The sequence below is a fragment of the Drosophila subpulchrella genome, chromosome 2R (genome assembly GCF_014743375.2).
Source record: "Drosophila subpulchrella strain 33 F10 #4 breed RU33 chromosome 2R, RU_Dsub_v1.1 Primary Assembly, whole genome shotgun sequence".
NCBI lineage: Eukaryota > Metazoa > Arthropoda > Insecta > Diptera > Drosophilidae > Drosophila > Drosophila subpulchrella.
Genome location: NC_050611.1, coordinates 2,836,175 through 2,861,924, shown reverse-complemented (window position 1 = coordinate 2,861,924; position 25,750 = coordinate 2,836,175). Strand labels below are relative to the sequence as shown.

The window sequence follows — 25,750 nt, the reverse complement described above, 5'->3', positions numbered from 1 at the left end:
TTAAACATGAATATTATGAACATATATAAACTAAGAAGAAGACACAAAAGTTAAAAAAGGATATTAATTTGAATTTATTAATATAAGAAAGGGAACATATTAAAATCTGCGAAACATCCATTTTCTTATATTATATTATTATTCCTCTTTCATAAAAAATAAAATTGGTATTGTCCATTATTTTCCAAATTAAAAAGAATAACACCAAAACTTTAAAACGAAGTAACTTGCCTCCTAAGAATTTCAATTCTGAGAAAGTCAAATAATAATAAAATGGATCCTAAAACAACACGGTTATGTTTTGCTTCCACAGAAACCTGAACTGCTTTCAAAAACCGTGTGTCATCAGGTTTCGCCGTCTATAGCAGCCTAGCTCCCTCTCTTCCCCGTATTTGGCTAACCTTGGTTCCGAAGAGGAATAATAAAGCTCTCCCCTCAACACCATGAATCAGCATATGATGGCTTCAACAGAAACGGAAACATAAACATGCATTTCATTTTGGGGCATGTGCGAAATGAGAGCTAAATGCAGCAGAGGCAGCACGGCAGCAACACCGAAAGCACAGCAGCAACAGCAGTGACTACCGGCAAGGTTGCCTTCACGTACACAGCATAAAATCAATAATCCAACACACTGGCACATTCAGCACCGCAGCAACACTTGCAGCAGCAGCAACAACAGCAGCAGCAGCAACAGCAACACTAGCAACAGCAACAGCAACGCACCACTGTCAACAGTCAAGTGGCAGTGCATTAAAATTGTAAACTTGAACAGCAAACAAAAGCCACAAACAGACGACGATCCACGCTGGATTGGACCTGGAGCTGGAGCTGGAGCAGGAGGTGGACCTGGCTAGAAAGGAGGAGCTGGAAGTCAATGCTGGCTGGGTATCCGGCTTATAAGCCCTCCGCCTTTGGGCCCCCTCCCCACCCCTGGCAATTTGAAATTGTGCGTCACGTACACGCATAATGGGCAAAAGTAATGAAAACATATGAACAGACACGCAGGATGGAAGGCCGGGGCAGTCCGCAGAATGCCAGCCAGTAGGCACTTGCAATTGCAAATGCACAAAATAATAATTTCGCAATACGCGCAGTTCAATTACAACCAGCAGCAGCAGCAGGCTATCATTCTGGGCATTTATTTTACAATGCATTGCCGTAATATAATTGATATGCTCTAAGTAATTGGCGCTGACCACGCGAGCAACATTTCATGTTGCTGCTTCAGGTTGCTATTGCTGCTGCTGCTGCTGCTGCTGCTGTTGTTGCTGCTGCAAGTGAGAGATCAAGCAATCGATTTGTATATCGACGGGATCGATCGATTCGATCGCCACACTGGCGACATGGCGGACCACCCCGCCAGGAGTGGCGCCTAATTGCAGGGCCGTTGCAGTAGCAACATCATGCCAACAGCGGCAACTACATCATTTTTAATGCCCTAACTCGCCGTTCGGCTGTTAAATTTTGTTTATAAATCAGAGAGGGCACTTGGAACTTTTTGTGTGTGCTGCTGAAAGCTTTACGTTTTGATGTCGCCAACGAAAACTGCCATTTATGGGCAATTAGGCTTCGATTTGAGTCGATGCTGCTGCTGCTGTGTTTGCGTTTGTGTCTGTGTTGCTCCTGCGAGCGCCATTAATGCTGTGTGCAACAAATCACGGCTGCAATTAGTGCGTGTTTATGACTTTCGGCTGAGAGGGCGCCGTTTCAGCGCTTGATGTTTTTCCAGCTTAGTTTGGCCAACAGCCCCCACCCCAAACGGTCCCCCTTTGACTTTTGCGAAACGCTTAGGCCGCCGACAATTTGCATGCAGCAGCAGCAGCAGCAGCAGGAGTTGCAGGAGCGACACAGCAGCAACATGCAGCGACCGCAGCAATCGATGATGGCCAGTCCATCGAGTGGCGTCAATAATGGCCTGTCGTTGGCCATAAACGCCCGCTGGCCATATTGTTTAGCCGATAGTTGTACTTGTTCGTCCGCAGCACTAATTGCCGCATATCGATGTGTGTGCGCGTAATGGCATAGATCATGCTAATATAATTACACGCTGGACAGCAGCAACATGGACCCGGGACCCGGGATCCGGGACCCATCAAATTTGATATGAGGAAGAGATCCAGCTGGTCCATAATAATTGTTCGGAATTAAGCTTTTAAGAAAAGGATCTTTAGATTTACGATTGCTCACCGCCTTCAGTTTTTCTCCCTGGCCTATAAATAATTTCTATATCGCAAGCCGGCTTTGATGATGGCCTGATTTAGCTAAGGGGCATTATCTGTGCCTAGTGATATATCAACTGGCCTGGCCGCAAAACGAATATTGCTGCTGACGCTTTATCGCTGCCAGCCAAGAAATGCAATTTTCGGCAGCAACAACAACTACGGGGGGAAAATATATAAAATAAAAGAAATGGGGGATACTCGCCTATGCTAAAAATTCCAAGGCGAATTGCGGGCAAGCGACCACAATGCTGTTGCATGTTGCATGTTCGCCAGTTGCTGTTGCTGTTGCAGTTGCTGTGGGTACGACCAGCAACAACAACACAATTCAGCGTCATCACAAACATCAATTGACCCTTCGGTGCTTGAGGATCAAGCGTAATAATCGCCGGCATAAAAACGCTTTGCACTTTGCGCCAGAATAATGGATAAAAGGTTGCCAGTTTCCAGTTGGAGGTTCCCAACATACATATGTGCCTTGACCGTGGTCTTGGTCCGCAACTAATGCCATACCTTGGCTTATCCATACAATGGTTGTAACAAAAAAGGTGTCGCCAATAAAGAACATTTGTCGAGGACTATAAGTTGTATAAATTATTTACAATTATTTATAGAGTTGTATTTTTATATAAAATATTAAACATTAATTTTGGAGTATTATATATGTACATTTAATAAAGTATCTATCTAACAAAAACCATTTTTGGGATATACATATAATGGTAAGGATAGATTCGTGAATTTTGTTGTTACCAATAACCCTTATTTACAATCCCTGATTTTCTTTTGATTCTCTGGGGTTGTTGACCTTCAGCACTGGAGTTAATTATCCGACTATTTTCATCTGTATAGCAAAGTGCAGATCTTATCTGTTGATCGCATGGATTAGAAGATTTAAAGTTTAAAGAATGCTCAATGCTTTAATCCGAGCTGGTGTGTGCAAACGCTTCCATAATCCACTCTAGTAGCATTTTTCGCCTTCATGAACTCTATTATTTCAGCTTAAAAGTGGGCACCATTCTGGTCACTTTATTTTCCGATATTATTTTGGCTACAAATCCCGAACTCAGACTTGTTTTGTTATTTTCGAGTTAGTCACTCCAAATACACGACGAAACGGATTCATTCATCAATATGCATGAAACAGCATGGCGATAAAATTTAAAACTCACAAATTGCTCTTTTTATATCCTTTACAGGGTAACGTTGAGTTTTAGAAATGGATAAATGGTTTAAGAATTGAAAATATAAGTTAGACAAGCTTGTGAAATTGGCATTTAAAGAGCTTATATTGAATAACTAACATTGTAAACCTATATGTTCATAAGGATTTTACGTGTGTTGAATTTATGTCGTCGAACTTTTTTGATTACTTCAATGGTTTAATGTTGCAGTTAAGTTGCTGTTCCTATTTAATATAAAACCACTTAAATCACCTCTGCTATTCATTAAGTGTTAAAGGGTATTTTGTATGCGAAACTGAGCATCTCACATTTTTTGGGTTTTATTTTGTGCAGCTCCTTTTGCTTCGTTTTTATAGCATCCGCCCATGGGGTCAATTCTGCACGCTGGCTGTCATGTGTGCCCTAGCCCAAACGCAAACCCGATCCCAAACCTAGACCCTGAACCCATACCCAGTCCCAAATCCATGGACTCATATACCCGTGGATGCCAAAGCGAAACGAGTGCAACACGAACTGTTTAATGGACTGGGCATGCACTCTGAGCGACGACCCATCAGTTCCTCAAACTTGGTTCAGTCCCAGTCCCAGTCCCAGATGGAGCCTCCATTTCATGGCCATGTGAGAAGAAGACATCTGGGTCCCAGACACTCATTTCCCGCCGAAGTGTGTGCGCAGGTTAAGTTAATCAGCTTTGCCAGCGGGCTTTTCATCAAAGAGCGGGCGGCACCCACACAGGCGGGAGCGATTTGGAAAGGGAAACACTCAACAAAATCTATGATCAATAAATATATTTGATTGTATTCCTTTTTTAAAAGATACATAAAGAAAATGTCAAACTGTGTGTGCTAAATCCTGTTTTTAGCTTATAATAAAGACGGAATACGCCAAAATTAGGGAAACCTTTTATATTAAAGTTTATAAAAAGGTATATATAAAATCTAAATATGTACAGATTTCGTCAACCGCTAAAAGTATGTTTATATAAAATTCATAATAGAAATTTAGAAATAAAAAGAAAAGAAATTTAAAAATAAAAGCAAATCCAATGCTTAATATCAGCTCTATAAGGTATCCTTACTCATGAAAATACTTTGTAAACTTTAATAAAAACAGCTTGCAATGATTTTCTAACCAAACATTTTTTATAGATCAAATATAATAATTGGAAATAATTTTTGATGAATCTAAGAAAACGGAAATTTTCCTTAATAACCATTTTACGAGTGTACTTTTGCAAAGAGAACAGATTAAGCATACGACGTGTTGTGCAGTTATCATCGAGATGGCAACGATTCCTAACGGAACGCCATGCGTCGTCCCATGGAGGTCTGTTCCCCATCCTCCGCTTCTTGGTCGTCGGTAATTTATGATTCGCAGCGCACGGCCTGCAAATGATCTATTGCCCATTGCAGTTATCCGAGCGGAGGAGGAGCAGCAGAGGACTTTGGATCGGCACTTGTTGCAACAGCATCAGAACACTATAACAGCTACAAGTGATTTCTTTCGCATCGGAGCCTCCAGGCGCTCTTGACAGTTACAAAGTGCGCCCACTAGTCGGCGGTCAGGTTAAAATGACCCAAACCCAAACCCGAACCCCAGCCAAACCCCAAGCACACTGTATGCGTTGTCGACGCCATCTCCCAACCTTTGATTAATGGACTTTTCGTGTTGGCTTCGATTCTGGCTCCGGAGTCATAAATAAACCTAAAATGCAACAACAGGCAAAAGGTGGAGCACGTCTGTGCCGCGCATATTTATCATTGGTAAACTTTATTTTTACATTTACATACAACGCGTTAAAATTACTTGTCCAATTTTATTTACTTTATGTATTAAAATGTTAGGCCTATTCGTATGGATATCGTAGTTTAGGTGCGTGAAAAATTGAAAATATTTGTTTACACAGTAGAAATCTATTACAATTTTAAACTAATCTGGCTACTATAAGTTATGATTTTGTGTTCCGGCAGAGCGCAGGACTGGGAGAGCTACAAAACGATCGAATGCCGAAGAGCATCTAAAAGATCTATACAATTCGTGCCGGCATTGCTCGGTCTATTGCTTTTGCTAATGCTGATCCTGTCGCCGTTGCTGCTGCTGGTGCTGGAGTTTTTGCTGATTGCTTAGACCCACTGATCTCGTCCTGCCGCTTGGGGCACTATAATGACGGCGGATCGTATTGGAAGCCGGGGTTGTTGAACTTGAAGCGCGCAATCTCAAACTGCAGTGTCTCGTACTTGATGTCTGCCAATCGCTTCAGCTGGTGGGAAATCTGCTGGGCATCAGCGCTGCTCAGTGCGGTAGTCAGCGAGCTGGGTTCCCGCTCCAGCTTTGTACTGTGCAGTGGCGGCACCGCCTGCATGTTCGAGATGCAGCGCGGCGCATTTTTAACTGAAAAGGTACGAAAAAACTACATTTTAGCCAAAAGTAATATAAGGTGGCTTTTCAAATATTAATCAAAAGAACATGCTTTTTCTTATCTTTCTACTTAAATGTTAGAACCATAAGATTAAGCAAATAATTTTAAAAATATGTTGAAACTATAACTGGCTAGTTCTATATAATCGTTTGGATTTATACAAATACTTCAGAATTAACAGGATTTGGAAGCAATTAAAAATGCTAGCTTTTAACTATCATTTCAACTATTAAATTGAATTATTTTAAAACTTTAGATGCAATTTAACGTTACTTCACATTATTACGAACAAAATAAATACATAGGGGTGGAATTTGATTACAAGCTAGAATTGCAAAATGTACAGGCAAAAAACCAAGGGATACATAAAAGATGAGAAAGTTTTCTGCAAAAGATTGCCCCAGAATTTTAATGGAGCTGTTACCTTCGTAGATTATTTGCTCCCGAGGCTGCGTGCGCATCCGCTTGACGGGCAGCTCGCCATTGATCAACTTATTGCCAGAGGAGGCCGTGCCTGGATTGATGACAGCGGCGGCAGGCCTGCGGGCTGTGACGTACTCCACGGTATGCGGCTGCACCGCCTGAGGTTCCTCCTCCACGTGCTCGTAGGATGTGTTTTCCACGACGATGGTGCGATATGTGCCGCCGCCCGTGTTGACTGCCGTGGTGGACGCCGAGATGCCGGTTTCTGCCAGATTCTCCTCCAGCATGTCGTCGTGATCCACATGCTCCTCCACCATCTCCTCCTCGTCCACCTCGTCGTTGATGGCCTCCTCGACGGCGGCCTGCAGTTCTTTTTGAAACGCCGCCGAAGTGCGTTGCCCAAGATCTTCCAATTCGTCGTCGGGCTCGTCCTTCTCTGCCTTTAGGTTAAGCAGCGTTTCGCCGGTGGTGGTGGGCACCTTGCCGAAGAGATCCAGAGCCCGCGTCTCCACGGAGGTCATCGAGATGTCCTTTTCCGTGGACAGCAGGCTGCGTCTGTACTTGCAGCGCGTGGTGTTCTTCCAGTCGTTTAGCCGCTGTTTTCGGGAGAAGAGATATGGGATTACAGAGATTAGCGGGGGTACATATGCGATATCCCACCTTGCGCCACTCCTCCGGCGTGAGTGTGGGTCCGGAGCTGCACTTGTTCAGCCGGTCGGAGAGCTCCTTCCACTTTTTGGTCAAATAGTTCAGGTCGTAATCGCGCGGCACCCGTCCGGTGGCGAAAATGGGGTCGCTCTCCATCATGTCGATGTACATCTGGTACTGCTCCGAGGAGGTGCGTTTCTTGCGGCGATCCATCTTGCCGTGCATCCGGTCAGCTCGCTGTAAAGATTGCACTTGGTTTTCTTGCTAAAGTCCCTGGCAAAAGCCACAAAATGCAAATTGACGCCACCAAACGATGCGAAGTGTTCACAAACAATTGCAGGCGTTTGGGATTTTCTAGTGCATGCTACCCCCTGTGAGCGCAGCGTTGCATTCGGCAAGCCAGTGGTGCGCACTCGGCGGGATCACCATGCGATAGTTCTAGCTAGATTTATCCAAATTATGACTTATTATTTAAAAACTTTTTTTTATAAGAGGAGCTGTGCTACGTGAAACTCAGTTTACCCCTTACTCTATTTTATAAAAAACTGTAGATAAAATCAGTACACATAGTTCAATTTAAACTAATTTGCTACCCGGTTCATACCCGGCTACGCCCTTAAATCCATACACTATTAATGTTAAATGTATTGTTTTTCAAGGATTTGAAGATTAAAATAAGCTTCATGTGTTGTTCATCAAAATATATATTTTTTCCATTCACTATTAAAACGAGAAACGTAAAAGTGTGGTAACTTATATTAACGCCGTTTTTTGCTGAAGTAGCTTATACATTTGGTAAAAAGATGTGCGATATGTGCAAAAGATGTGCCTAGGACAACAGCGTATATGACCATTTTTTCATTATCTATCTGTACCAATCATTGAAGGTTTCTCGACATTTAATTCATTGCCGAAATAGCAGGTCCCTCGATGCTTACACGCTATAATGTACAGGATCAGACAATCAGAACGATTTGGCTACGGGTCATAGTCGAACCCGGGATTGTTGTACTTGAAACAGGCTATCTTGAAATGCAAAGATGCCTCCTCAATATCAGATATTCGTTTTAACTGCTGCTCGATTTTCTTGCCGCAGGAGATTGCAGGTGCAGGTACTTTTGGAGCTGATCGTTCTGATGGCACGATATTCGACACTAAAATAAAGGATACACAAATAAATATTTGAGCGCTCCACTACTAGTTGGCATAACGCACCTTGATAGATGATCTCCCCGGTATCCTGCAGCCGTAACTGCTTGCCGGACCTGTGTCCATTGATCACCGTTCGGGTGGCATTCTCCGGAGGTGATATAAACTCCTGGTACTGTTCTTGCTCCTCATCCACCTCCTCTTGCCCCTCATCTGGTTCTTCCTGGTCCGCATGCTCCTCCGCCAATTCCTTAATGTCCACTGGAGCTGTAACGTCTCGATATATCGACTCAGAGGAGAAAATTTGCAGAGCTCTATTTTCCAGGGGAGTCAATATATTGCTCTTATCATCCGAACTCAGGCTGCGTCGGAACTTGGCGCGTGTGCTGTTCTTCCAGTCATTGAGGCGCTAGAAGCGAAAAACGGTGCATGGTTTAGTAGGGTTCTATATGGGATATATTCATATACGACTATACCTTTCGCCATTCTTCAGGCGCTAAATTAGGACCAACAGTGCACTTGTTTAGTTCATCGCTCAGCTCTTTCCACTTTTTGCTATCCTGAGTCCGTCCCAGTTTGTTGGCCGACATGAGGGGATTACCCTCCATGAAGTCCAGATACACTTCGTACTGGTAATAGGATGTGCGCTTGTTGCGACGATTCATTTTGGACCCGAATTTAAGCCAACAATTGAAAACAAGCAAATTGAAACCGACGCCACAAGAATGCAATGAGCGAGGAACTATCGATAACCCAAGCAGTGCAGCCTCACCACTTTGAAAAATAAAATACCAAAATATTAGAAGAGTATTAACAATACTGAAATACTCGGCTTGTCAATTTTAAAAGATGTCTCCAAGGGCTTGATATTTCGCTACCAAAATTGTATAAGGCTTAAAAAAAAGTTACCGAACATAACTTTCAACTTTAAACTGAAACTACAATAGTAATATTTGAAGCCAAAGTCACACGTAAACTAGTTACTTACCAGGTCCAAAACAGATTGAATAGAAATTTTTAGAAGCCTGTTACACAAATATTTGAAACCAAAGATTAAACTATTTTTTTTCCATTTTGGTACCTTTGCGCGGCTGATATAAACAAATTTATTGAATTCACAAAGGAGTTTTCCATCCGTCTTGATAATATTAAACGTTTTTACCCTAAATTAAATCAAAGAAATCCTGAGCGCGGAATTAATACATAATATTTGTAGCAATCTCAAACAAAATATTTAAAAAGTTTGTACCTATCTTTTCGTACCTACTTCGTATATTAAAAAGAAGTCGGACACCCGTGGTTTTTCGTATTTTTCGGTCCGCGGCAAACGGTCACATCGCAGTGCACAAAAAATCGAGTTTCCTGCATTTTCAGGTACCATAATAACCGATTTACAAAGCGATTTCCGTTCTGAAAACAGTGCTATAATCAGCGTCACACCTTGGAGCACCACTTGGACCGGTCGGGAATACGGATAATGTGGCCACTGGCCCGTGAAAGGCCCGTGGAAAACGACGCATGAGACCCGATTTGCGAACCAGATGATAGGGTAGCGTGCCAGCGAGAGCGAGTGAGAGAGGGCGAGAGGAACAGAGAGAGAGGAGGCCAGAGTAGACACAAAACTCCGAGCGGAGTTCTCGCCCATTTTCCGGCCGATTTCGCAGTCTATATAGTCGCTATATAGTCGCCGGTATGGCGGAGGAGAACCCGGGCGGCAATGCCGGCGATGTGCCGGATTCGGGAGCGGACGAGGTGGGCGCCTCGGTGATCGTGGAGCCGGGATCCGAAGGATCCAATGCCGGACCCCATACTCTGCCGGCTGCGGCCATGAAGTTTGCCGACCTCACCGAAAGCGGCAGTGAGTCCGGTGACAACGAGGCCGAGGAACCCGCTGCCGCCGGCCCGGACAATCCGGCAAATGCCAACAGTGAGCCGGGGACCAGTGCATCCGCCGCGGAGGAGAACACCGCCGCAGAGCGCTCCTCGCCGCCGCCCAACTGCGCCATCTGCTTGTCCCGCTGCAAGAGGAAGTGCTTCACGGACTCCTGCATGCACCAGTTCTGCTTCAAGTGCCTGTGCGAGTGGAGCAAGGTGAGTAGTCTGCACGCTAACCAACCACAAAGCAATCCTCTAAAGCAATTACCTTTCAATCCAGATCAAACCCGAGTGCCCGCTGTGCAAGCAGCCCTTCAAGACCATCATACACAATGTCCGCACCCTGGACGACTACGACCGCTATCCGGTGCAGAGCTCTTCGCCAGTTCCGCCAGATCATCCTTCCTTACGTTTCCATATAGTAAGGCGTCCCAGGTACATGCCTCTGGTGCAGAACCAGGCCGTCATGACCAACGACATAGAAGCCGGCATAGCAGCAGGGGCTGCGGGAGAAGAGGTCCTGCCGGCAGCCGAGGTGGCGGCCGGCAGGCACTCGTACAGCCGCTTCGAGCCCTACCGAGTGGAACTGATGAACTACTACCGACACGACCAGGATGCCGCCACTTCGGGCTCGTTGAGCCAGCTCTGGCGGCGCTACGTGTACGACAGAAAGCTGTATGCCCTGCCCGTCAGCGACAGCTTGACGGGACATTTCCGCGAGTGGAGTGCCCGCTTTTACAGGTGCGTTTTGATACGTTCTCAATTGCTTAGCCCATACTATACCTTTTTGAATTCCCCATTGTAGAAACAATCCCGCCCAGATGCATCGCCTGATGCCTTGGATCCATCGCGACATTGTGTGCTTGCTGAGGAATGCCGCACACAGCGTGAGCACTGTGATGCAGCTGATGAACGACATCCTGCCCATGACCAATATACTGGGTCCCACATTCCGTCGCCGGCTGTCGCCGTATCTGGGCGAGCGCACCAGCCACTTCATCCACGAGCTGTTCAACTTTGCCCGCTCCCCCTTCGACATGATCGGCTACGACCATGTGGTTCAATACTCGGCTCGCGTGGCCGAGGAGGTGGAGGTGGACCTGTTAGACATGGTGGAGACACAGTCGTCGAACGGCGATGATCTGCACCTGGAAGTTGGTGACAGCGATGGAGATGAGGTCAATGCGGACTTCTCCAACGACTGGAGTCCCCCAAGTGGACGTCCGTCGACCAGTGTGATTGTGACCAATCCCGGTGCCACACATTCCTTCAGCGTGACAATGGCCAGCGATGGCAGTGAGCTGCCAGGCATCTCTATACGCCGTACAACCACATCAAATGTTGGCTCACAAACGGTGGCTATCAACCTAAGCATGAGGCGCCCGGTGGCTGTTGCCAGCGAGGAGGCGGAGGTCATAGAGATCGACGATGGCGATGCAGCTGCAAATGCCGAAGTGGCGGCCATCAATGATGGCAGCAATCCTAGCAGGAGACACGCAGGCGCCACACTTCCAGTGAGTGCCCACATCGAACTGCAGAGCAGCAGCAGCTCTGACGATGAAGATGAGTGCGTCTTTGTGCTGGAGCTAAAGCCACCGCACCTGCGCACTCCAGAGCAGGTGAGCCTGGACTCGAATAGTGACTCTGATGTGGTTTTCGTGAATGAGCAGAATGAGGCTCCGCCGGCTGCAAGTCTCGGCGACCAGGCGATACAATCGCCAGTGGATCAGTCCTCCAGAGATCAGGCGTTGTTCTTTGGTCCCAGCACGAGTGCAGCGGCTAACAGAGGCAAGAACTGGAAGCTTGTGATGGCAGAAGCGCGTCGCCTTGATGAGTTGCGCACAGTGCGCTCAACGCGATCGAAGAGATCGCGCCAGCGGTCCTCCGTTCCTGCCCGTAGTTCCAGTGCTAGTGGAAGCAGCAACAGCAGCTGCAGCAGCTCCTCCTTCCACTTTAGCAGCAGCAGCGATGACGACAGCAGCGCTAGCAGTACGTCCAATGTGGAGCCAACCAAGAAAAAACCACGCAAGCTACCGAATAAAAAACGCACTGAAAAAGCCTCAAATAGAAAAGCAACATCTCGCAAACGGAAACGCCAGGTGAAGGATGTAAAGCAGAAAATGGCTCACGAGGAGTCAGCTCGGGCGGCAGCTCTAGAGAGGCGGCTAGAGCAGCTGCTGCATAGCGAACAGAAATCACAGCAGCAACCGGAAAGCAGTAGTACAAGCCCTAGTTCGTCTGACGACGAATCAGCTGGCGATAGCAGCGATACATCTGGTAAGAGGCATTGAAGAATAGACCTTATCGCCGCTTCGTTGGCAGAAAGCTTCCGGTGTAGATGAATCAGCACATATTTATTTCACCATATTATCTAAATATTTACCAAAACAAATAAATTACAATCATTTAATAGGCATAACTTCAGTGTTATCTTTGATAACACTCCTTGAAAAAGAGTAAATGTGTAATCATTATCTTACTGTTTACAAGGGACATTTGGTTATATCTTGTAGAGAATATTATACACTTAATGCAGCTGGTCAGATTTTTCCGATGTTATAAAACTTAAATAGTCTCCTTATGTAATCAAAAAATGTTTTACGAGGGCTCTACTACCTTTTAGATTGTATATCAAAATAATTTAATTTAATTTTCCATAGGTCAACCCAACCCCAATAACAACAACACTAGCAGTGATGATTCTGATGATGATAGCACTGAAAACCTGCGGCTTAGTGCTTTGCGGGCCACACTAAAAGCAGAGGCACCACTGGAGGATAGAAAACCACTAAAACTGGAGCTCCAGATGTCCGACACAAATACAAGGGAACAACAGCAGGAGGGGCCCCAAAATACAGAGGTGGCACCAGCGCCAACAGAGGATACCGAACCGGGATGCAGTGCTCCGAAGCGGCGGCGAAGCTGCAGTAACAGCAATCAGTCCAGCCAGAGCGCCAGTTTGGCCAGCAGCTCGACAGCCACATCGAGTTCGGCTCCGATGAGTTCGTTTGGCTGGAGGGCAGCAGGATATGCTGGCGATCCCCTAACGCGTTTCAATGTGGAAGTGGAGGAGCACGATATAGCCAACTCCCTAATAGAACTATCCACGCTGACGCAGCCGAGGGAGGTAGGCCTTTTCAACGAGCAGTCTAATTCGGGAGAGCTTTCCCTTAGCTCGCTGCGCAATACTCTCCGCGGCAGCTCTCGAGCTTTGGAGGAGGATGACGCAAATCTGGGTCTCTATTTTGGAGCAGATGCGGATCCTGATGCCAGCAATGAACAGAACGGCTTTTCCCTGGAGGCTGCAATCGACGTGGTTGGAGAAGCAGAGGTGGGAACCGCCGAGGATACAGCCACTGCCACTGAAGAACAAGATGAAGATGACGAAGACGATGATGAAGAAGTTGAAGATGAACAGGAAGAGGGAAAGGCTGAGGAGGACGAAGAGGATGAGGACGATAGTGACAACAACGACGATGAGGAGGGGGTGGATCGGGAGCTACTAGCGTTTCTAGCATAAGCTACCGACATTGATTTTCATTTAAATTGTTAATTTAAAAGAATGTTAAATTGGTTTCCGTCTTGTCTTGTTCCGATTCCTAAGCCCCTGAACCCAATAAAGTAATAATACGTGTAACTTGCTATGTAAGTAACTAAAACCAGTAAGCTTAAGCTCAAACTAGATGTATTCTAGGCCTAGGATTGCCATTTTAAGTTGTACATATTCAGACACCAATATCTTGATATAAATATATATATAGTTACGTTTACACACCTATCAACTGCAACATTGATTTAGTGTTCTCGCATACATGTAGCCCACCCTAAAAATCCATTCGATGACCCACAGATCGCCCCCCCTTCCTATCCCCACATCGGTTGTAAATGTATTTATTTAAGTTAACCACAGCCTACATATACTAACTATAAACAATGGCAACTAACTTTACTGTTCTTAGCTTATAAATCATAGATCTAGCTCTGATCAATATATGGCGAGAGTGTTAATGTTTTTTGCATAAATGGGCGTGGCCAGTTATGAATTTTAGAGTACTCAGCATACAAAGAACAAAAATCATATACATATAACACGAATCAAATACATAATAAATGTAAAGATTAAATGTAAAGCATTGCATTTCATTGTTTTTTACCCTTTCAAAAAAATGGGTTAAGGTTACCCCGAAAACCTGCGACTTATTTCCGTGAAGAAATTTATCAGCATGGAATGACAAATTATTAATGTTAGTTGCAGAGTTGCATTTTTTGTATCGCTTTGGGAAGAACAAAGAGGTGACAACTCTGGCCTTAACACACAAGCAATAGAACATCATTTAATCAGTCTGGGATAGATATTTCTGGTATAAATAACATTTTTTATTTACATATTTGACACACCTTTGGTTTTTATTAATTTATTGTTTAAAGTGAGGTGTGCTTAAATAAGCTTTTCTTTTTAATAAGTACCATATGGCTGCTTGGGAATGTTCCTAATCGCATCGTGTAATAGGCCTCAGGTCTGAACAGAGCTGGCCAATTTTACTATCTCATCGTGCAGGCAAGCCCAGGTCTGAACATATTCCTTGATAAAAATTCCCTATAAACAAAACTTGTACGCTCAGCGGGCTTACAGTTTCCACTTTTGCGGATTGTATAAGAAATTTATTTGTTTAGCTTTTGTAAAGTAAATAGTACCGTATTACTTGGGGAAAAACCAGTGCGTAAGTGACAGACACCATAGGAGCGATGGAATCAAATTTTTGATTGACAATTCCAGGAATTTCTCAGTCGCAGCTGAAGTTTCGCTTTTGAAGAATCTAAGCGAAGTCGATCGAGAAACGTCCAACGAAAAATGATGCCCCGGCACATGGTCAACTGGCGCGTGTACGTCTATGCCAACGCGCTGTATTCCTTCCCAAATCGCGAGAAGCCCGACTTTCGCGACTGGTCGCCCCAACATTTTCGGTGAGTTTGGTCCCAAACAGACCTTCCTGATAAGCAGCTTCCTTCCTTCTTCTCAGCCGCAATCCCTTCGAGATCCATAGGATTATGAACTGGGTGAACCGTGATGCGTCGGTGCTCGTGAAATCCAGCAAAACTGATCTTTTCCTTCTGTACGAGACCATCTTAAATCTGCTACCTCGTGTTAGCATTAAAAGCTTGGAGTTCTACTCGGCGGTGACCAAATATTTTGGCGGCAAGACCCAGCACTTCACCCATGAACTGATTAACTTTGCCCGATCCCCGTACGATGATATAATATCGTACGAGTGTAATACTCAGTACAGGCCTTTGACGGAGAATGGAGCCAGATCTTCATCGATGGCCTGGGATTCGTCGTCCACACTGCACAACTTTGTGGAGTTCTCGCGCTGCATTAACTACGATGATTGCGGTGGCTTTGAGACGGACCTGGCGCTGGAGGATGAGGATTTCGGGGAGTTAGATGATATGATGATAGAGCGCTTCAACCGTCCTTTCTTCGTGGAGATGGACGGCGAAGTGGTGGGACCCAGGGTGACCCAAAGCACGTTGATTCAACCAGCTAGCCAGCAGGCTAGTCAGGTGAACCAGTCAACTCAATCCCAACCAGCGGCACAAGGCCAACACCAGCCGGCTCAGCACTCTCAGCAGACAGGACAACGGGCATCGCAACCAGCACATCAGCATGCCGCCACTTCTCCCGGCCTTCAGCTGGAGGATCTGGAACTGGAGGTGGCCATCGAGCGCAGCATGTTTGAAGGAGCTGCCCAAGCAGCCGCCCAAGGAGCCACCCAAGGAGCCACCCAAGGAACCGCCCAAGGAGCAGCCCAGGTATCCTCCCATGGATCGGAGTTCACCTTGCCAAGCGAGTTCGTCCTGCCGAGCGGACGGGTGGTGCGCCTTGCCCATTCCAACAGACGTGTGGTGCGCAATGCCCACGGATCCGGTTTGGTAAGTGTACCACCACCACTAGCGGCCGCCTCCGGCGATTCCGCTCAGAATCCTCAGGCACGCAGCTCTGGACTACGGGCTCGACGTCGCCGCCCGCCACACCCAAGCTAGGATAAGTCCCTAATTACAATGTTCTGTTGCAACACTTTCAACCCATGTATAAAACAATCGATGCTCTCTCAAGAGCACAAAAAGGGTTTCAAACGCATTAAAAATTGATAACGAATACGGCATTTGATAACTAAAAAGGGATGGCCCATCAATAAGGACAGGCCGTGGAAAATTGCGTGCCAAATATGCCTTCAGCGCATATTTCCCTTTGTCTTAATTTCGGCTGAAAAGGTAGCAGCCAATCCCCACCCTCATCCCATGTCACATGGCGCATGAAAAATTGAATTACACGCACTTTTGCGCATAAACGAGGGCTGAAAAAAGTACAAAAATGTTGAGTGAAAAATGCGGCCGATTTAGGGTTTTCGCTGGAGGAAGAGCCGGCCTTTCAGGAGTTACGGGAATAACGGGTGCCCCAGATGCTTGTGGTACCAAATTCACGGCCAGAAAATCGAGTTAAATATTCCTTTTTTCGGCGAGGCTTACTTGTCCCTCCCTTTTTTTCGGCGAAAGGTATAATATAATTGTCCTGTCGTACGGTAATTCAATGCATATTTGATTTTATGATTCCGTCGGCACAAAGGAGCATTAATGCATATCGAATGAGGCCTTCTGAAATCGAATCGGATCATAATTGTCAGGGGCGTACTTCGGCCATTAGGCCCTCTAACTGAAGATGAAAGGTGCCGCATGACGTCGGTTCCTAATTTTATCATATTTACTTTTTGATATTCCAAAATTTCAGGGTCTCTTAACCTAATAGAATTTATAAGCTGAAGAAATAGTTTTCTAACGAAAATAAGAAAGTATATTCAAAAAGTTTAGGAAAGCATATATTAATTCAGAGTTTACTTTATTAACTCGTGATAATGTAGTGATGCCCAAAGAATAATTTGCAAAATCAAATCGAACTATAAAGGCCAAGATAAGAACTTGAACCGTCAGGCGAAGCCAACTGCAGATGAAAAGTGCAGCTTGAAGCTGTCTAAAGGACGCCATCACCGCCAGGATCTCGGCTTAGCTCTGGAAAGTTATCCCTCAGTCTGGATGTCATTAGGGTTTTGTCGGCTGCATTTGCTTGGCTCGACTGACAAACTAATTTGCGTAATGTTGACGAAAACTTTTTATTTGACTTGCTGACTTGGCCCAAAGCCCGCCCCCCGACGCCACCCCGTTTTTTTCGTGAAAGACAGCCAAGAAATAAAAGCGAGACGATTCAAAACTTTCTGCCAGTTTGCACTGCATTTCAAGATGTTAAAATGGGGCGGGTGGCAATTGTCGGGCTGCGGTGCTCGGGCGGAAAGTAGTTTGCCTGCCTGGATTTAAGTTTGAGTTGCAAATTACGCGCCGACTTGAATTAAACGTTTCAGATATCACGCATACGCACCGCTGCCTCCCAGGCGCCAGCCAAAGGATCTTTAATGTGCATTTCATGAAAATGACGGCTCGATCTGCATAAAATAATCATATATATGTATATACCGTCGCTTAGGGGCCGAGATTTTCCTGGACCCCAACGAATTATCTCGCATAAGTGTTCGGTTCCGAGTGGATTTCGCTGTTTGGTTTATCGCAAATTATGCGCGTGCCGTTGGAAAATTAAAATAATTTCCACATTCGCCGCGGCGAGTAATTAATCAAGCCTGCCCCTAAATTATATGCGGTCCGGGAGTTATGAGTTCGCATTTAGGCCCAATGTTTTCGGCCTGGCCCTGATTTATGGGTGTCCTCCGGCCACCTGGCGCCCCCGCCGCTCATCGCCTTCCCTAACCCTGGAGAAAACCCGGACAATCCGCTCATCGTCCCGCTCGACATCCCGCTGCAATGTGTCACTTTCGGTTTTATTCTTGTCTCGGCTTAGATTTCCGCGCCCGACATTTTCTGAGTTCTCGGTAGAAAGTCTTTCTTCCGTGGATTTTGATTTTGCACGGAAAGAAAGATAGGTGTTTCAAATCTCAAGAAATAAAACAAAATGCAAATTAATCTAAGAATAAAGATGTAAATATAATTTACGTTCAATATTGTTTATTGGATAGAAATTTAAATACGGATTTTACCATATCCTTGTAACCTAAACTTTAAGCCACACATTTTCATATAAATGGGAGAGCGGGAAATATAAAACGTTATTTCTCTGCTTGCAAAATGTAGGCTCGTTTGCTCGAATGCCAGTCAACCTTTCTCGGATAGACTGTTAAGATTGTGATTCCTAAATTAAAGCCAGAAATGTTTTTATAAATGGGAATGCGGAAAATATAAAATATTATTTCTCATATTCTTGATTCCTTAATTAAACACCACAAATGTTCTTATAAATGTGACAGCTGGAGGTATAGGCCATTATTTCTCTGCTTACTAAATGTAGGGCCGTTTTCTCGTATGCAGGTTAACCTTTCTCGGGCAGACAATGTGCCTGTTAAGAAATGTTTTTTTTCTTTTCTGTGAGAGTTAACGCTAAAGCGGCAGCTGAGAGAAGCAAGACCGGGAAATATAAAATATGACTTGTCTGTTTACAATATGTAAGACCTTTTCCTCAAGATCAAGCTAAGAACATTTTTTATTTTTCGATTATATTAGAGTTAGCTCTAACTGGCACTCCAACTGGCTGTTAAGTTTTTATCTGCTCGATAAAGCGAAAGCTGACAGAAGCAAGACCGGGAGATATAAAATATTATTTGTCTGTTTAAAATATGTAAGGCTGTTATCTGAAGTCCCAGTTAAAAAAATCCTGATTTATCTAGTTATCTAGGTTAACATTGCCGGACAGAATTTTTCAGCATGATTGGTTACCTTTTGCAACATTATTTGCTCAGTGCATTCGGCTGTTTTCCCCTTTCGACATTTGCCAACTTTAATATGTTGGCACAGCACGGAGGCACGGCTCTCGCGTCGAGTTTCCATTACATTGCAGCGGAAGCCGGATGTTGAAATTGTTGAGGTTGCTTCGCCTGCGTGGAAAACTTTGGTTGTGTGCGGGTGTAAGCAGCTTAGCAGACTCCTCCGACGGCTGGCAATGTTGAGGAAATTGCCAGGAATACCATGGCTACCGCGACGCGATTCGAAATCGAATCCGGGCGCAAACACGAAACCCAATCGCGGTCCTTTCTTTAAACGTTCAATCAAAAACATCGCACGGGTTCTCGAGGAGTGATTCAATTTTCCCGCAATTGTCGCAGCTTAACTCTTAAGCAGAGGCTCCCTCGATTACGTAAACGATTTGGAGTGGAAAACCCATAAAACAGTCATCGCTTTTCAATAAACATGTATACTTTGCATTTTTATCCAGGACTCGGCACTAAAATAAATTTGCAATCTCACTTAAGGAGCAATCAGCCACATATTTCAGCTTTTCATTTAGGTCAGCATTGAAATTGGTCAAGAAGCAGGGAATTAAATTGCATATATCGAAGGCAACATTTAATAAAGTTGTAAACTAAAATGGTAATATGAGTACAAGGAAAGTTCTCTTGAAACTGTTTTACATTTGGTTATAACTTATTTTGCAAATGCTTAATTAAAATAAATTTGCAATCACGCTTTAAGGAGCTGATCAATCAGCTGTATATTTCAGCTTTTCAATTCAGTCAGTCCTCAAATTTGCCAAGTAACTGTGAAATAAATTGCAAATATCAGAGGTAGCATTTAATTGAGATTTAAACTAAAATGGTAATATGAGTACAAAGAAAGTTATCTTGAAACTGAGCTAAGTCTGATTATTATTTATCTGGCAAATGCTTAATTGACTGTAATTTAGGTGAGGAATATAAGTTATTTTCCTGGAATTTATTTTAAATATACAGAGAGTTTATTTCTTTAAGTCTGGGTAACAAGAAATACAAAACAGCATTTCAAAGGAATCGAATGTAAATGTGCCCTGAATTGATTTCCGAGAAAATGCACTGTATTAAAGCTTTGACTTTAAAATGGTTACATAAAATAATTCCTCCTTGCTTGAAATAAATGTTACCATTTTTAAATTGCCGATTTTCCGATACTTTACCCTACGTTTGCCTGTTGCGTGACATTCGATATTCGTGTTTTTCCTTTCCGCTGCCGATGATTTTCCCCTTAGCTGACTTTCCACTTTCTTGCCGGAGAAAGTGCGTGTGTCATAAATCTACTCCCGCGCCTTTCGCTTAAAATCAAGCTATTTATCACAGGGCGGTGGGGACGACGTCATGCTGCTGCGGTGGCAGCCAGGACACAAGGATACAAGGGTGCCTGGATACTGGGATGATGGGATGCCAAGATGCCGGAATGCCAGGATGCCATGATGCCGCCGTGCCGCACCCTCTTATCATCATCGAAGTGGGAAGCGGAGGCGCATATGTTCCGTAGCTGTTGGTGCCTCTCCGCAGGATTTTTTATGGGTCTGCCAGCGCGGACCGCCTGCTGAGGTAGAAAGTTGCGGACAACAAACTTTTCTTCCCGACGCTCGGCTCCGCTCCCTTTTTTGCCATGACTTCGACTCCCCGGTGCGTGCGAAGGTGACAAGAATCCGGTAATTTGTGCCTCCAAGGTTAAATGTTAATGTTGGCCATTATACAAACATTTGACGTTCTGTTTTGGCAGCAGCAAACGGGTTATGAACACGTGCGACAGCAGTCCGAGCGGTCCTCGTTGCGTATACGTATTTTTTTTATGCTGCTGCTAATTTGACGGGCGACAGGTAATAACGCTCCCCCGGCCAGAAGTTTCCCTTAGTTTGCTTAGGCTGCCGGCCATAATTTGAAGAAGCCAAACTAAACATGGCCAAGGACAATGTTTACGCTTAACTGTTTTTAGCCACTGAACGGAGTTGGCGAGCCCAGAGGCCATACAGTCGGACATACAAAACTTGTACGGGGAGTTTATACTCAAAAAAGATTCAAGATGTAGAACATTTAAACTCCTAAAAAATTTATAAAAAAATGCGGGTGTACATTTATGGTTTTACAGTTTAGGTTAAATACAAAAAGTTAGTTTTAATGCGTATAAATTGTATAGTTTCTTAGGGTGTTTTGTAAAGTTCAGGAACTACAAGTTAAAGCAAAAAAAACATGAAATAAAATTTTAAATTAAAAGCTTTCTAGTAAACAAGTTTCATAAAACCAATAAAAAAATATCAACAATTAACATATTTAAGATAGTTCAAGTAATTAAATAAAAAAAATAGTTAATACAAAAGAAAATGAAAAAAAAACAAATGTGAAAATAGTATCTATCAAATTCCTACATATTTTAGATAGGGTGGTTTTATGAACATACTCAGTAAATCCTATCTACAAAAAGTTTTAAGAGATGTACTTGTTATTTTTCCTGTCTTATATATGGTTTCCTAATTAATTTGTTATAAACTATTTCAATTTTACAGATTTTACTTTGGAATTCATCTTTTAGAAGTGGGACTGTATTTGCGTGATGACCTTTTGGGTCTGACTTGGGAGAGACTTGAAATGGCTGCTAGGCGACCGTCTTAATGGCAGCTCCAAATGTTGCTAATGTTAATTTAAGAAAATATTCCGACCCGGCCATGTGCGTGTGAGGGTGGGTGCGAGGGTGTGTGTGAGTGTTGCCTGGAAACACTTGCGGTGCGGCAACATTTGTGCATTATTATTTGCGGTCAAGTCTTTTGTGGCTTGGCCTTTTAGCATATCCAAACCCCTTTGGAGCCGCAGCAAATAGCTTTGCCAGCAGCGAACTAATTAAAGAAATATTCATTTCAAAATACTTGTAGCTCCGGCGGAAATTACACACCCATACTCACACACACACTCACGCCTTGACACACCGCTTTGGCTTCGCATTTGTGACGTGCATGAGGCAATCAATTACGGCGAACCGTTTTGCCAAAAAAAGCGTGTTGCCTACTTTCCGGCGCCCGCGTGTTTGCCAACAGCAGCACAATTAATTATGTACATCGGAGCCCGTTTTTCCCACCGCCACCTTCCGTGTCCACACCCCCTTTTCCCTGCTGTTTGCCCAAGTCTGTGTTTGCCCACACAGGGGAAAAAAGGAGATAATTGGTGGGTTAGTTCGAACTGACAAGGTTTTTTTATAACAGGAGCTTGATTTCATCTCATTAAAATATTCATGGTGGTGCGCTGTTAAATATGCTTTTGGTTTATTAAAAACCTTGTGAAGATTGTATTCCATTATTTAAATGAACAAAATGTTGTTTACAAAGAGCTGGATACTTTTTTAAATCATGATTTAAAATGTGTTCTATCAAGAAAACCACAGAAATCACAAGGGTTTTTAAATTATTTGTAAATGTAAATTATAGGTGTCTAAAAGTATGCAATCATATATTGATATATTTATTGTAAAAGCATAAAGAATTCTGCATGCTATTTACTGCATACTTTTAAGACACCTTAAATTACTTTTATTAGTGATCTTAAAACCCCTGTGATTTCTGTGGCACAAACCATGTCTTCAACAGCAAAATGAGATTTAAAATAAGTGGTTTGCACTATCTAATATTCGAGTATCGTAATCATTTTTTTAGGTGACACCGGGGACAATATCTTTAAACCAAATTCGATTGAACAGCCCATCAGTTCGTATTCCAACCATATATTCAAATATGAAATAGCACCACCTTATCACCATTCTCTACCAAAATCATTGGCAACTGAATTTATAGGCTTCTATTATCGCAGTCTAAAAATCTTCAATGAGTTCATTTATATAATTATTAAAATTTGAAATTTTTGACAGTGCAGAGAAAATGCGGAGAAGGATGAGAGTCATCCTTGAGCTTAGACGACAGCATATGCTCATGCATGCCTAATTACGATAAATCCTTGCCCTTGCCCGCTCTCACTTGCCAACTTTCGCCCTCACCCCGTTCCACTTTCACTCTCACTTTCTCTTTCGAGACAAACTTAGTTCGCGGGAACAAGCGCGCCCAAATGAAGTAGGCTGAAACAAAAACAAAAACAAAAACAGCAGCCGCACTTCACAAGGATCTCTTGTGTGTGTGTGTTCGTCCTCTTTGAGCGCAAGAGTGTGTGTAGGCGTTCATAATTATGGCCGTATTTAGAGAAATTGGTTATTATGTGCTTAACGCCATTTGTCTGACTGGAAATAGTTTGTTTTCGGGGGCCCCCCGTTGTTGGTAATGCCTTTGGGGAGGTGTGCTTAGCCAGTTTCTAAAACCGGAAATAACGCTCAAGAAGCCTTGTGGAGCTGTAGTTAATTACAGCTAGTATGAATTATTACTTACATTACTTTAAGTGGCGTCACGGAAAAGCAAACTTATGTATTACATTACGTACATACATGTATTTAAATTGTTACAGCAGAGGAGTTTGTACACACTGTAGGTTTTATTTTAGTTATATTTTCCTATAAACCAAATATTTAAAACCGATTAATGATATTTATTTAATATTGAAAAATAGGGGAAATGGAAGAAGAGTCCTAAGATAAGGTTTTCCCAAACACTTTTCTTTAACACTTGGTCTTTAAGTGCCTATATAAAAACAGAACAAGCTAAAGGTAAGTAAAGTCTACTTAATCAAACAGCTTTCCTTAACTAGCTTTAAACTAGGCCCACTACCAAAGCCACAGACCTAGTCCCTTGGATATTTTTATTAAAGTTTGCTGGGAAATTCCAATCAACCAGCAACTCTCGTGGCCACCCTCTTAGTTAGTTGAGCTTGGCCAATACTCGAAATTGTTTGCTAATTCGTTATTATTGCCACTTTACCACGGTGCTCCTGTATTGGCTCCACTTCCTTGGGCAATTAGCACAAGGCGATGGCTGGCAATGCCAAGTGTCCCCTTTTCGAGTGGCTTTCACTCCGAGATCCGGATTCCCTGCATGCATGTCCATCAATAATGTATCCTGGCGGCTCCTTGCTCCTTCGTTATGCCATCTGTCAATTGGCCATCCATCAGCTCTAATTAATCATGCTCGGGCCTAATGAGTGCTCTCAAATATGCAGGGAATGAATGGATGCCACTGTTTCGGACCGGCTGCTAATGGAAATGCTGTTCGGCACATGCGATACAATTGTCGCCGAATCGATAGCGTTGTTGCAGTGCTCACAATGCAATGCAAACACTACGCAATTTCAATTCCAAGAAAACCAACAACTGCGCATGAAAAACCTGCACAGGAAAAAAATAACTTAAAAGTTTAAAAATTTTAAGCAAATAATTAGCCATGCTAGCATTTCGAATTTATACAAAATCGATCCCTTTCGAAATCTCAAAAATACAGGAAGTATTTGCTTATGGGGGTGTCACACAAATCACAAGAGTTCTAGTATCACTTTTAAATTTAATTCAGGTGTCTAAAAGTATGCAGTGAATAAATGATAGCCGTTTTCCCCATTTATAAAATGTACTTCACTTTAATATTTAATTTGATGTGCCTAAAAGTATGCAGTAAATAAATAATTGCCGTTTTTCATATTGATTAAATGTAAATATCAATCAATCAAATATATTGTTGCATACTTTAAGACAAATTATAATGGACCCCTGCATATATAAAATATTCTTTTCATAATGTTTACGTGAAATTATTAATTATTTATTACAATTTTCTTTGTTTTAGTTAAAATTTGTATACTGAATTCCAGGAAAAATATAATGATTTTCAATTCTGTTCAGTTTTTTCTGCGTGCTCTAGAGGATACAGCTTTGGCTATGGCGATGTTAATGGGGACTGACCTAGAGTCCGTCAACAACTTGAGCTGCCTTGGCGAATGTGTTGACATCTTTGTTTTGGCCCGCTCATAAATCGCAATTTTTTGGATTTGTTTTTGTTTTGACTATGACTGCGGCTGCGGCTTTGTTCCATCTGACTCTTTTAGCGGAAAATGTCTTAACGCAAACTCGATTCATCAGTCTATTGACAAGAAACTGTCATGGGAGACATGCGAATGACCAGACAAAAGACCAAATGTCTGGCGAGAAAGGCAAAATGCAGACCAATTATTCCGAAAGTGATGACAGAGAGCAATGGTTCTATTCATAGAATATTAAACAAGTACTACATAAGCACGTGAAAATAATAACAAATTGGATACAAAATATAAGGGTTGTCATAGTCTTGTAAAAATAACCATTCCTAATTTATTATTATTTAATTGCTTATTTAAGGTTTTTACATAACTTGCTTATATTATCAGATCATAAATTATTATTTGTTACATAATAATAAATGATTAAAGCGAAAAATCTTACATGAGTATACATCAATTTTTAAAAAGGAAATTATAAATAAATCATATAGTTCTCTGCCTATCTTATCTGATCATAAATTATTAGTTACATAATCATTAATCATTAAAGTGAAAAAATCCATATACAAGACTTAAGGTAGTCAGCTGCCTACTAATATAAATATAATTTTTATGTCCGTACAGCAACTTAATAAATTTTCTTTTGTATAATTGCCTTTTAGCACTTCCAATTTGCCTTGATTCCATAACCACATATTTGTTAAGACATCAATTTCCTTTTCCTATATAAGTATCAATAAACGCCTTTAATTTCTATAAATATTTAAGAGAATTCTGAAATGAATCATTCCGGCTGAAAGATGCGTGGGCAAAGATCTTTTTCCCTAGCTTTTCCCTCTGGACTAAGGAAAAGTGAAAATCTTTATGTAGAAACTGCGGAATAAGCCAGAACAATAACAGGTAATGGTACGTATTTACCAATATATATTCGCTCTTGGACTTTCTGCGCGACATTGTAAAAAGCAAAATGAATTCTTACAGACGAGTATGGTATATATATTATATATAATTCATGCACAGGTTCGTTGGGGTCGGGTGAAGCTG

The 25,750-nt window shown here is 43.0% G+C and overlaps 4 protein-coding genes across 7 annotated transcripts; 2 read left to right on the top strand and 2 right to left on the bottom strand.

Moving 5' to 3' along the window:
• Positions 1-5,157: 5,157 nt before the first annotated feature.
• On the bottom strand, positions 5,158-7,232 carry LOC119551836. The gene is made up of 3 exons (XM_037861406.1): positions 6,909-7,232; positions 6,250-6,844; positions 5,158-5,797 (listed from the first exon to the last, which is right to left on the bottom strand). The coding sequence occupies exons 1-3, from the start codon at positions 7,119-7,121 to the stop codon at positions 5,565-5,567; spliced, it is 1,041 nt and encodes a 346-aa protein (XP_037717334.1). The 5' UTR covers positions 7,122-7,232; the 3' UTR covers positions 5,158-5,564.
• Positions 7,233-7,634: 402 nt separating this feature from the next.
• LOC119550004 lies at positions 7,635-8,818 on the bottom strand. The gene is made up of 3 exons (XM_037858426.1): positions 8,522-8,818; positions 8,112-8,454; positions 7,635-8,050 (listed from the first exon to the last, which is right to left on the bottom strand). Exons 1-3 carry the CDS (start codon positions 8,708-8,710, stop codon positions 7,875-7,877), a joined length of 708 nt encoding a protein of 235 aa, XP_037714354.1. The 5' UTR covers positions 8,711-8,818; the 3' UTR covers positions 7,635-7,874.
• A 203-nt stretch (positions 8,819-9,021) lies between these two features.
• LOC119550002 (E3 ubiquitin-protein ligase Topors) lies at positions 9,022-13,702 on the top strand. Of its 2 annotated transcripts, XM_037858425.1 has the most exons (5): positions 9,022-9,419; positions 9,478-10,136; positions 10,201-10,661; positions 10,726-12,197; positions 12,581-13,702. In XM_037858425.1, exons 2-5 carry the CDS (start codon positions 9,738-9,740, stop codon positions 13,438-13,440), a joined length of 3,192 nt encoding a protein of 1,063 aa, XP_037714353.1. In that variant the 5' UTR covers positions 9,022-9,419; positions 9,478-9,737; the 3' UTR covers positions 13,441-13,702. The 2 variants fall into 2 exon arrangements, with proteins under 2 accessions (XP_037714353.1, XP_037714351.1); XM_037858423.1 differs by having other exon boundaries at positions 9,022-10,136.
• Positions 13,703-14,276: 574 nt separating this feature from the next.
• Positions 14,277-16,006, top strand: LOC119550705. 3 transcript variants are annotated; one of them, XM_037859583.1, is made up of 3 exons: positions 14,277-14,637; positions 14,698-14,885; positions 14,942-16,006. In XM_037859583.1, exons 2-3 carry the CDS (start codon positions 14,773-14,775, stop codon positions 15,963-15,965), a joined length of 1,137 nt encoding a protein of 378 aa, XP_037715511.1. In that variant the 5' UTR covers positions 14,277-14,637; positions 14,698-14,772; the 3' UTR covers positions 15,966-16,006. The 3 variants fall into 3 exon arrangements, with proteins under 3 accessions (XP_037715511.1, XP_037715512.1, XP_037715510.1); XM_037859584.1 differs by having other exon boundaries at positions 14,277-14,641; positions 14,709-14,885; XM_037859582.1 differs by having other exon boundaries at positions 14,277-14,641.
• The last annotated feature ends 9,744 nt before the right edge of the window (positions 16,007-25,750 follow it).